Source organism: Pteropus vampyrus, unplaced genomic scaffold, assembly GCF_000151845.1.
Source record: "Pteropus vampyrus isolate Shadow unplaced genomic scaffold, Pvam_2.0 Scaffold305, whole genome shotgun sequence".
In the NCBI taxonomy this organism is placed as follows: domain Eukaryota; kingdom Metazoa; phylum Chordata; class Mammalia; order Chiroptera; family Pteropodidae; genus Pteropus; species Pteropus vampyrus.
Genome location: NW_011889086.1, coordinates 309,753 through 321,959, shown reverse-complemented (window position 1 = coordinate 321,959; position 12,207 = coordinate 309,753). Strand labels below are relative to the sequence as shown.

The 12,207-nt window shown below is 38.1% G+C and overlaps 1 protein-coding gene across 7 annotated transcripts in view; it reads left to right on the top strand.

The window, feature by feature from the left end:
• FGGY (FGGY carbohydrate kinase domain containing) overlaps positions 1-12,207 on the top strand; it is a 374,083-nt gene that overhangs the window by 244,703 nt on the left and 117,173 nt on the right. For 6 of the 7 annotated variants that reach the window (XM_011377062.1, XM_023521508.1, XM_011377061.2 and 3 more), the window contains one exon: positions 640-747. The exons of the other annotated variant lie outside the window; for it this stretch is intronic. In XM_011377062.1, the coding sequence (XP_011375364.1) occupies positions 640-747 (108 nt within the window). The remainder of the gene's footprint in view (positions 1-639; positions 748-12,207) is intronic. 7 annotated transcript variants of the gene reach the window in all.

Below are 12,207 nucleotides of genomic sequence, written 5' to 3'. Positions count from 1 at the left end.
ACCTGGGCTTGTTAGCTGCTGGTCGTTTGCTGATCTTGTTTGGGCCCTCTCATATATGTGAAGCACCACCTGCAACAAGTGGGCTGACTCAGCTCTGTTGCATGTCTTTCCATTTAGCAGGCTAGCCTGGGCATATTCCTGTTGCAAAGGCAGAGGAGCAAGAAGAGTAGAGAAGCACAGAGGCCTCTTGATGCCTAGGCCTGGAAAACTGGCACAGTGTCATTTTCATCTCTTTTTTTTTTTGGCCAAAACAAGTCACAAAGCTGACCCAGATTCAAGAGTGGGCACCCTATCTCTCAATGAGAGTTGCTGCTGCACGGTCCCATTGCAAAAGGGGTGGATACAGGGACTGGTGGAAAATGGGGACCATTTGTGCAATCAGTCTACCACAGAGAGGGAGCCAGCAAGGAAAAACCTTATCAGTTTCTTTCGCTACCCTGGCAACTAAATGAATTAATCAGAAAGGTTCCCAAAGACGAAGTCATGCCCTTCCTTTGGAGGGAGCGACTTGCCTACCATAAAAGGTATTTAATAAGAAGCTGAATTCCATGGTCATAGGAACATCAGATGGGAGGAGGAGAAGACTCCTTCTAGCCCTGAAGGTCAATATTTTTGTATATATTGCTCCTTTCTTTCCAGATCAGCAAAGACCCAATTTTTGTACCAGGCGTCTGGGGCCCTTATTTCTCAGCCATGGTTCCTGGGTTCTGGCTGAATGAAGGTGGGCAGAGTGTTACTGGAAAATTGGTAAGTTGGCACTTTTTCATTATGGTCTTTAACGTTTTTACACCCTTGACTAGCTCATTTTGTCACACTACCCATATACAGAGTATCTGGAAGAGTTTCAGAATCTTAAATCAGAAGAATTAACTTTTCTTAGTGTATGGCCTAACATATGGTGCATATGCAGCATACATTTGCCAAATGAATAAATGTTGGTTCAGGCGATGATGACTAACCCATCTTCTCATCTCTCTTTCAGACAACAATCCATTTTTCTCATGGCAGAGGGAGTGGTATTGCCCTTTGTGAAAAGGACCATGTTATTCTCCAGCCCAGATCCTTCAGTGGTTCCCCATAGCCCTTAGGACATAGTTCAGATAGTTTTCTGTACATATCATTCCCTCTGTGGTGTACCCCCTCCAGTCCCACACATGACCTTGTCACTAAAGCTACACTGCCCTACTCACAGCTTCCTCATGGCTTATGTTATTCCACGCCTTTGTATATGCTTATTTTCCTTCTTGGAGAGTTCTTTACCCCCTTGATAATTTTACTTGTCCTTTAAGACACAACTTCACTTCTTATCACATTCTATTATTATTATTATTGGTTTACAAATCTGTCTTTTCCAGAAATCTGTGAGCTCTTTAAAGATAAGGGCCAAGTCATCTCTTTGTATCCAGCTCACTGCCTGGTTCTTAGAAGGAGTTTGATTAAAATTTGTTTAGTGCTTGCCATTGTCTAATAGAGAAGGCAGAAGATCCAGAAAGGTGAGATGAGCACTATACCAGAGGTACAAGGCACAGAGTTGGCGCAAAGCTGGGTCAGGGAACTCTTTGCAGGGGAAAAGGAATTTGAGCTGAGCCTTAAAAGAGAAATAAGAACAAACCAGGCGAAGAAGTGTAGGAATACTCTTTGAGGCAGGAGAACTGGCGTGGGAACAAAGACATGGAGTGAAAATAACAAGGCATATTTGAGGGTAATTGCAAATAGTCCAGAATTTCAGCTGTGGTATAAACTTTTCTTAGAAGAATGACTTACAATAAAAATTAGGAAGCTGGGCAGGGACCACATCATAAGAATTCCCTGTAAAGCACGCTAAGGAATTGAACTTTGTCTAGTAGACCGAGACCAAGGGGAACCAGTGAAAGGTTGGAAGGATGGACAGGCATGCTCAGATATCTGTCTGGCTCACAGTAGTAGGGAAGAAGGCCTGAAGGCACATGGCTGGAGGCAGGGAGACCAATTTTAGTAGGTTAGTCCACAGATAAAAAGCCATGAGGGCTTGAATGAGGATAGCGGTAGTGACGACTAAGAATTGAGGTCAAGAGATTGGTAAGCCTTGGGGGAGTTAAATGTGGAAGGCAAGAGAAAACGAGACAGCCTCAATTACCCAACCTCACATTTACTATGTTATATTGAAATCATTTGTTTGTGGTCTGATTATCCCACCAACTCTTCTAAATGTTCAGTCAAATTATAAATGATCTGATCCAAAGCTGGATGGGGATGCAAATAACCATAAGTTTTCATTTCTTAGTGTATCGCTGTTTTATACTTACCTGCCTCAAATTCTCTTTCAAAGTCAGTGGAAACGTAGGTGAATGGATGGCTTCAAAGAGGATGTTCTCTGCCGCTGCTCTTGCAGCAGGCTACAGAGATGAATTAAATGAATTAGACTCCCATCAGTTCCTGATTTTAAGGAGCTCATTGCCTAGTAGGGAAACTCAGTGAGTATAAAATAAATAACCTCTGAATGCTCTTAATAACCAGTGCTTAATAACCAGAAAAGTTGAGAAGATATCGCTATATGCCTAAGGTACATATAGAGCTTTACATTCTCCTATTTAAACTAGTGTTGTGTATTCATACAACTTTCAAGTTACATATCTATTCACTTTCTGTGACACACTGAAAACCCATATCTGAAATATAGCCGTTTGCACCCCTGCATCATGGTGTAATCACCCTTAGCAGATCCAGAACTCATAGATGACACAACCCAAAGACTTTTTTAACAAGGATAATAATCCAGTAAACCCAATCTTCATGCTGGATGCATTGTCCATGAAGCTGTCTATCAACAGGTTTTCAGAGACTTAGTATGCAAATTGAACATCTGTTTCAGTCTAGAAATGCTTTCCCCAGTATTTGGCTCTAAGTTTGCTCTGTTGCTATGGATATAATCCATCTTCACCCAAATGTTATGACGTATCTTTGTAGAGGAGAATTGGTTATTCTTCTTTACTGAGCCCGAATTTAAATAAAAAATTTAACCTTTTTTGTCATAAAAATTTCATAAAAATCCATGATGATTTTCCATAGGAGTCATGGGAATTATTGGCCTTTATCTAGTTAGTTTTTTATACACCATCGACCAATTGAGCTGCTTTTGGAGGTCCAGTTTGAGCAATTCTACATGTGTAGTTTCCTTGGACATGTTAATGAGGCATGATTGATTCATGGCCTACAGAGAGTGAATTCTTAGGAAATCTAAAAGCCAGCATAATTGGGCCAAATCTGAATCAAGAACAAAATAGACTGTCCACTAAATCATCAGTTCAGAGAGGCCAAGCAAAGAAACAGAAACCACCTATAAAATAGAGAAAATAAGAATAGCAATAATAATGGTAATAATAAAAACAATAATTGCACCTTACTGAGTGTGTTTATTAATGAGAAGGATCTGTATGTATAATCTTGTTAATCTTTGAATGATATTCATAATAATCACACTGTCTAATATTTATTTTGAAGGCTTATTCCCAGTCTTCATTCCAAAAGCTTTTCATATACTGTCTCATTTAATCCTCTCAAAACCCCTGTGAGATAGGAACAGTTATTGTTCATGTTTTACAGATGAGTAATTGAAACTCAGAGTAGCAAGCACAGGCCTGGAGAGATTACTGATGCACACTGTCAATGGCCTTTTCCCATGGTTCTCTTGCAATTCTCCTTTCTTTTTCATTTCCTTATTCTCATTTATTCTTTTGTGAATTCTGATCTCTGGTTTTGTAATAATAAACTGTTGTCATATAGGACACTATAAGAGGAAGTTACATAATTTATATTTTGTTTCATATGCACAGCATCTCTCACATGCCATGTCTGAAAGTGTCCGTTCCCTTATTACATTCTCCATAGTATATTCTAAACATACAGTCATAAATACACCATCTAAAACAGAAGAGTGGAGAAAGCAGGTGAAAAAGAAAGTAAAGGAAGAGAAAGAAGAAAGAAAAAAAAATGAAAACAGGATCTAAACTCTAGATTTGAAAAATAGATATTTTGTCTCATTTAAATATGATCTTCCATCACAAAGCAGGTCCTTCTTTCCAAAAATGTGAATAGATTGGTGCTTTAAAAATGTGTCCATCTGGTTAACTTCAGGATGAAGAAAAAAATGGGATAGGATCTTTTCTGGCTCAGGAACCTTGCTGTTTCATCTGACTGAGATTTGGACTCATTTTTTACTTATCTCAAGCATGTGCCTCTCTCTGATAGTTATTTCCTCTTAGAAAAACACATACCCATATCCCATGGATGATTGATTTCAGTTGCATAAGTCAAGCACCCATCAAGGATCGTCTCGTGCTTATCAATGCTCTCTCTAGAACAGTCGTGCAAAAATCTATTGATTTTTGTCCAGACTTTTTCCACAGGTCACCAACCCATGCATTCACTTCATCCAGATGCTGGAGCTTAATTCCATCTGGAACTTGGCCATCCTCCTCTCCAAGCACCCTTCTCTGTCTTACTCAAAGTCAGTTTTATTGGGGGATGTGTAAGGGGAGGGAGGCTAAGACAAATTTCTAAGCTGCATCTATGGTGGCATTGGCTTTCTGTAATAATCACTTAGGGTGGAGGGTTACTTTTGAATTGTTTGAACCTAGAATTTAAATTCATGAGCTTGAGCCACAGGATCACAATGTAGCAAGATGCTATGTGCTCTTGCAACTTTAAGATTTGTGCATTGTAAGTACCTATATGCCTCTTCCCTTATTGCCAGTCTAGAGTTAGCCTCAGGAAGACGGTCAGTCTTCTAGAAGTGGGTGTTTGAAGAGTTTGCAGTGTACACAGTGCTGTACAGGTTATGTAGATAGTGATTCATTCACTTGTGATTACTCGGGGCCAAGCAAGAATATTATCACATGATTCCTATCCTCTAGTACCTTATTATCTTATGGGAAAGTTGGATATAAAACTGATAATTATAATTTATTGTAGCACATAATAGTAGATTGTACTGTCCCTACAGCATACTAGGATTATCTGTTAAGTGCCAAACACTTTTAGGCCCTATTAAGATTCAGTATTTCATTTTATTTTCACAGCATGTCTATGTGGTCATTGTTATTATGTCAATTTTACTAATAAATGAATAGAAAAGAATGAACAGAACAGTAAGGTAACTTGATTAAGGTCTACAGTTATAAGTAGGAGAGCCTTGATTCAAACCCAAGTCAGCTCCTGAAAGCTCGGGATCTTTCCACAACTGGATCAGACTTTTGTGGGTCTGCATTTCTGAGTTTCTCTTAGAGTTCTCTTGTAGATTCCCTTGAGAATGAGTTATTGTCCGTCAGTTAGTGTGACTTTCTTTTCAAGTGTTTTGAAGCAAATACAATTGGCAGGCTTTTAAGGTCACGAGAGGAACTTATATCAGTATTGACAGGATCTTTGTATAGATGTAGGTGTGTCCCCAGCATTTCACATTAGCTAACTGGAATGACTTCATGGGTAAAAAGACCAGCTCTACATAAACAAATGCGTCTCTGTTCTCTCGTCCTGCACAGGCTTTCACTGTATTTTTTTGTATCCCACCTAGATTCCTGCATCGCTAATTACCTTCTTGCTTCTATTTTTTTCCCTTCGAACTCCTATGTCTTAGTCAGTTGGGGCTACTGTAAGTACCATAGACTGAGTGGATGAAATAAAACAGAAATTTCTTTCTCACAGTTCTAGAAGATGGAAGTCTAGATCAGTGTGTCAGCATCGTCAGGTTCCGGTGAGAACCCTCTCCCAGGTTGCAGAGGGCCATCTTCTCATATCATCACTTGGCTGAACTCTGGGCTCCGTCAGACTCTTACAGGGCACTAATCTCATTCAGGAAAACTACACTCTCGTGACCTCATCACTCCCCTAAGGCTTCACCTCCCTAAGGCTCCACCTCCCAATACCATTGTACTGGTGGTTAAGATTTCAGTGTATGAATTTCGGGGGCAGGGAGGACACAGACTTTCAGTCCACAATACCCTCTCCAAAATTTGCAACTGAAGCAATCTTTCTAAAACATAGATATGGCCTTTTTATTCTTGATAGCTCTCCAGTTATCTGTAAAATAAAGTCCAAATTCTTTGAGTGATCTTTATTTACACAGCCAGTATTTGTTGAGTGCCTACTATGTTCAAGGTACTGTTCTGAGTGAGGAAAAGGCAGTGAATAAAACGGCCTCTTCTGTCCCCTCTCCAAAAGTCTGTCCCCTTGTCAAGCTTACATTCTAATAAGAGGAGACAGAAAATCCACAATAAAGTGATAAAGCAATAAATAATTTTATGGTATAAGTTGTTAAAAATAATAGAGGATGAAAGTTTTTGATTCTGGTGAGCAACTTGCAATTTTAAATAAGGCAGTCTGGGTAGACCTCATTGAAGTGACATTCAAACAAGCAACAAGGAAGGGAAGAAAACCTGGAGGAAGAATATACCAAAACAGGAGAACAACCAGTGCAAAATCCTGAGGGGGTTGCTTGCCTGGGGTATTACAGAAATAGCAAAGAGACCACAGAGATAGAGCAGAATGAACCAAAATGAGAGCTGTAGGGCATAAGTTCAAAGAAGTAATGGGGGCTATCTTATTAGCCACTGTATGAATTTTGGCTTTTACTCTGAATGAAATGGAAAGCCACTGGAAAATAACGAGTGCAAGAGAGATATGATGTAAGTTTTTACAGGATCTTTCTGGCTGTTGCCTGCTATGTTGGGAATAAACTCTGGGGTGGGAGTGGGGTAGATGGATGCAGGGTGACCAGAAAGAGTCAGCAATCTATCTGAGAGATAGGATGATGGCAATGGAGCTGCTAAAAAGTGGTCAGATTTTGGATATAGAGCCAACAGGATTTCCCGATGGAGTGGATATGAGTATGCAGAATAGAGAGAGATCAAGGTTTTTGAAAGATATCATTGCTATCAATGGGAAAGGTAGATTAGATGTTAAGGAAGCAGGGGGAGGAAGGAGTGAAGAATTATTCCCGGTTTTCTGACTGTGGCAACTGATATACTCCCTAAGGTGATCCTCCATTATTTGTCTTCTGCTTAGTAAAGAGCACCATCATTTATATTTTTATTAAAGCCAGAAAATTAGGATTAATTCTTAACTCCTCCTTTCTCCTCTCTGCCCACACCCAATCCATTAGGAAATCCTATTGATTCTAACTCCAAAATGTATATCACCAATCCATCTTTTGTTCTTTACCTTCACTCACAGCACCATTAGCTAAACAGCCATTTTCTCTCTCCCAGTCTATGTAAATGCATCTTTTATACACAGCATATTGTTGGGTCTAGCTTTTCTCTACAGTTTTATAATCTCTGATTTTCGGGGGAGTATTTAAACTATCTATATTTAATGTATGATTGGATTTAGGTCTTCCATTTTGTTATTTATTTTCCGTGATCTCTTCTGTTATTTTTTTCTCTATCTCCCCTTTACTTACTTTCTTTTGTATTAATTGAATATTTTTCAATTTTCAGAATTTCATTTCTCTATTTACCTTTTAGGCATCATTTTTTTTTTTTTTTTTTTTTTTTTTTTTTACATTTTTAAATGATTTCTTTAGGAATTACAATATAAATCCTAAACTTTTCAGTCAACTTAGAGCATATATTATTAAACTTCAGGTAGAATATAACGAGCATTCAACTCTATAGTTTCACTTACCACTCCCCAACTCTTTATGCTGTAGTTGTCATATGTGTGGTATTTACATATGCTGTATACCCAACAATACAGTAGTTGTTATTTTATTTGTTTTAAACATAGTATAAGTCTATGCTGGCTGCCATAACAAAATACTGAAGACTTAAAAAATAGAAAGATCTTTCTTCTAGCTTGTACATGGACACCTTCTCACTGTGTCCTCACATGGCCTTTCCTAAGTGCATGTATCTAAAGAGAGATCTGCCTTCTTGATTCGCCCCCACATCCTACCTCCCTATCCTCATTTTATACAACTTTTCTACTTACTCTAGTTTTTACATTTGTTAATCTCTTTACTTGGAATTTTTTGGTTCCTTTTTTTTTTTTTTTTTTCTTTAACCCCTTTGGCTTTGGGAGCTGCAGAATTGTTTGGTTCCTTTTTTTTTTTTTTTTTTAGCATCTTAGCTTAAATTTCACCCTCAGCTCTTCCCTGAACCCTCTATCTAAAATCAATGTCCTTACTGCAGTAACCTATTTTCTTCAAATCATTAATCACAATCTGAAATTATTATATGTGTTTGTTGGCTGTCTCTTTCAGTAGAATATAATCGCTGTGTGGACAGAGTTTACATCTGTCTCAAATGCTAGTGAATCCCCTTTGCTTACTTACTATGACTAGAACATAGTAAGTTTTCAATTAACATTTATTGAATTTATAAAGAACCTTTTCAGTCTAAACTACATTTGAATATTTGCCATTTTCTGCTCACAGGTATAGCGTTTTGAACACGCGCTTTATTTATCTTTATATCCTGAATTATTCGAATGATGCCTATATCACATTAGTTTCATGAATAAGTGAACTAATTAACAAACCGTAAAACTACACAAAATTACCAACTAGTTTAGTCGATACATTCATGACTGACTGAACTAGTTCTATATTAAATTGGAATTTATCTACTTGTAAGTGAAGTTCTTCTAAAACTAATATTAAAGTTGTAAAAATAAATTTGTATTTTCTTTTAGAAATGTTTGTCATTCTTAAGAACTGTTCATTATTGAAGCTCACAATCCCTTCCAGCAGCATAAAAGAAATTGTCTAGGTTAGACTTTCTTCCTTCATTATAATTTCATGAGAATTTTAAGGCTGGAAAAAGTCAGGCAAAATGTTTTCACTTTGAGATAAAAAGACTTGGTAAGTAAAGAGTTGGAATAGCTTAGGTGAAAAAAATTGACATTAAACCCAGATGGAAAAAAGGCAGTTGTGACAAGTGATGAACACTTCCCTGAGCCCAATGATTTCTTTACTCTATCTGCAAAGCAAGGTAAAAGACAGCCTCAACACTAACACATAAAACTGATTTTAATAGAGAAAAAACCACCATGCAACAAGATAGCTTTGTCTTAGCAAAATAATCATAGAATCTAAAATTCATCAACTCTAAGTTTGCCTTTGTTACATGTTTTTCTTGACAGTGAACTCTTTGCCAATAGTTTTAACATCTCAGGTGATGTAGTTCTCTGTGTAATTTTACAAACAGTTGGCTATTCGTCATATTAACTTGTTAAATGTTTTAGAGAGAGTATTAGATACGGTCTTGTCCACAATTATGCCCTAAACCAGAACTGAACTCAGGTCTCAGGATTCTTGTCTATGTTCTCTTTGCTATATCAAGGGTCAAAACTCAAATACCAAAAGGAGTCAGATAGCATAAATGAATAAACAGACTGGGCAAATAAATATTTTCTTTACTCTCACAGAGAAGTTTTTCTTTCAGCTTTTGTACTCTAGGATTGAATTCCTTTGACAGAGAGATGGGCATAGAGAAATAGCTCTCTGCCACAAGTAAAACTTCGTACAATCATGATGATAAATTGATGAAATCCAGTGTCTGTTATGGGGAAATGATACGGGGTAGTGGTGCCTCTTACAAACTGAAGGGTGCAGGCCTTCCGAAGGGATCAGTCACCACTCAGCTCCAGGTGACTCTTGCCATGGGAGAATGTGGGTGGCCCAGTGTCTTACATTTGCCAGTTCTTCAAAAGAAACAAAAATCTGGATTTTAAGTGAAATTGAATTTTAAAATATTGGCTCATTTTTAAAACACATTGTATTTCCCAAATAAAATACATCTGTGGGCCAGATGCCACCTCATACACCCATTCTTTATCACTGTGTTATATACTATAATGCATTTCTATTTCTTTCATATTCCAAATGCAGATCCCACCTTTATAAGGAAGGCTTAGAAGTCTAGCCCAAATTATTTATTGTAAGATAGCCTTTCCCTCTTGATCTAGACTTGTAAGGCATCCTGAAGGAGATCTGTCTCCCTCCAGCTCAAGAGTTCTACCAATCAAAATAATTAGTAGAACTTTTCTACCTACTCTTAGAGCTGCCTGATGTCAGAGCTAAAATCTGAGAAGATGGAGGAAATAAGAAAACAGTTATAGAGTTAGACTAGCTCTGTCTTTATATTTCTGAGGCAACCACTTAACAAATACAGTAATTGTGGTTAAATTGGTTATTTCATTGAAAAACAAATAACCACTCATGCGACACTGTGTTCTTCTATACTGTGCTAAATGCATTAGAGAATAAAGTATAACTGGTGAGATCAACCCTAGGAACAGGCACTCCAGGCTTTCAAAATAAGCACTCAATTATTTGGCAAACTGGCTTGCTCTTTGCTAATCAGGGTAGGCCTTTACCACCAGATGCTGTGAAAAAATAAAACAACGCTGCTGACCACCTGAGATCCTATTCTCCCAACATTTTTTGCTCCTTTGGTGGCATTCCCTTCTTATCAATAATACGTATTATGAACTAAAAGTCCCCTGTACACCAGATCCTCACCACAACCTCCCCTACAAAGCAAATTTTATTATCCCCATTTTACAATTGTAGGAGATGAATCTCTGAAAGGTCTAGTAAATTTTCCTAGGTACCACAGCATGTCAGTATCGACCATGAGTTTGAACCCGAGCCTGTGTGTTTCCAAAATCCATGTTCTTTCCACTAAGCTGCTGTTTTAAGATGTAGGTTTTATTATTCAGGATGATGAGGCCAACATCAGGAGATGATTGTCATTGAAAAGATGGTTTGTTACTGTTCTCGAGAGGAGGAGGCATGCCACATCACACAGCCCCACACGAGAGGTACCAAAGTTGTCCCTAGTTGTCTAGTACCTGGCCCTGAGATGATTAGAGCAGGGAAATAGTGGCCCACAGAGGACGTGGTAGAGAGGTGGGCTCTGAATTAGTTAGTTTGCATAAACGGCGTGCTCACAAGTGAGTTTAGTCTTTTACTATCTCTAGGAATTGGCTAACCCTGAGAGGGGCATCCTTCCAGGATCAATAAGGCCTCAGAAAGAGTCAGAAATACAGAAAATAAAAAGATGTGATTAATATGGCCACATTTCCTTTCCTTAGACCCACAAGTTCAAAAGTCATCCTTAACTCTGAATTTCTTATATCCTGTAACTGGTTAGTCACTAAAATTGTTTTACTTTTTTAAAAACTGTGTCCCATCCATTCATTCACAATGCCCAGCATTGTTGTAGGCACTGGGGTGTGAGAAATAATGAAGATTTTGATTTAAAAGAGCTTAGAGTGTAGGGTAAAAGACAGATATATAAACTAATGATTTACTAAAAGAACTTGAAAAATGCCTAAATAGAGCAAGGACAAGGAATATTTGTGCCTTGTGTTTTCACTATCAGCCTCTGAGTGTGTCTGTGTTTCCTGCTCTCTATGCCTAGTTATCTCCCTGTCCTGCATACCCTATCAGACTAATTTTTCCTAACTTTTCATCATTTTGCTCCCCAATTCGAAATAGTTTTCTATGGCCTCAAATCCAATAAAACTATAAACATTTTTCTGATTTTCAAGACCCACTGTCTCCTCAACCCTCTTTGTTCATCCAATATTTCCACCACTTCATTTATTCTCTTACTTGTTACCTTCTGAGCAAATTGTGCCCCATGCAAATAGACACAATTGTAAAGTGTGTGGTAAGTGCTGCCAAGAAGTACATGGTCCTATGTGAGCATGTGGCATGTTATGCCTCCGTTATGGTTCATACATCCCACATTTATTCAACAAATACTTATTGAGCATCTATGATATGCCAAGCACAGGGCTTGTCCAGTCCAGGGTTTGAGACCTAGATCTGTCACTTACTCCCTGTGACCTTGGACAAGTTATTTTATCTCTTTTACTCCCAGTTTTCTCATCTCCATAGTGGACAATAGTATCTTTTCCATAGCGGTATTGTGAGGAATAAATAAGATAATGTATGTAAAATGCTTAGCTTTGTATTAATTAATATAAGATGAGTGAGTCAATAAATTTTAGATGTAGTATTTATACTGTTGTTGGCCTTATGGTAGAGACACTCCCTACAACCCAGTAATCCTGTTTTCAAAGGAGGCTAGTGGAGGAGAAAAGAGGTTATTGAGAATCAGAGTAGTCAAGTGAGTTGCATACAGTCACACAGCTAGTTATTATCAGAGCCAGAGGGCAGATCCAGCCACTGTGCCTCCGGAACAAATTCTCTTCCTGTCA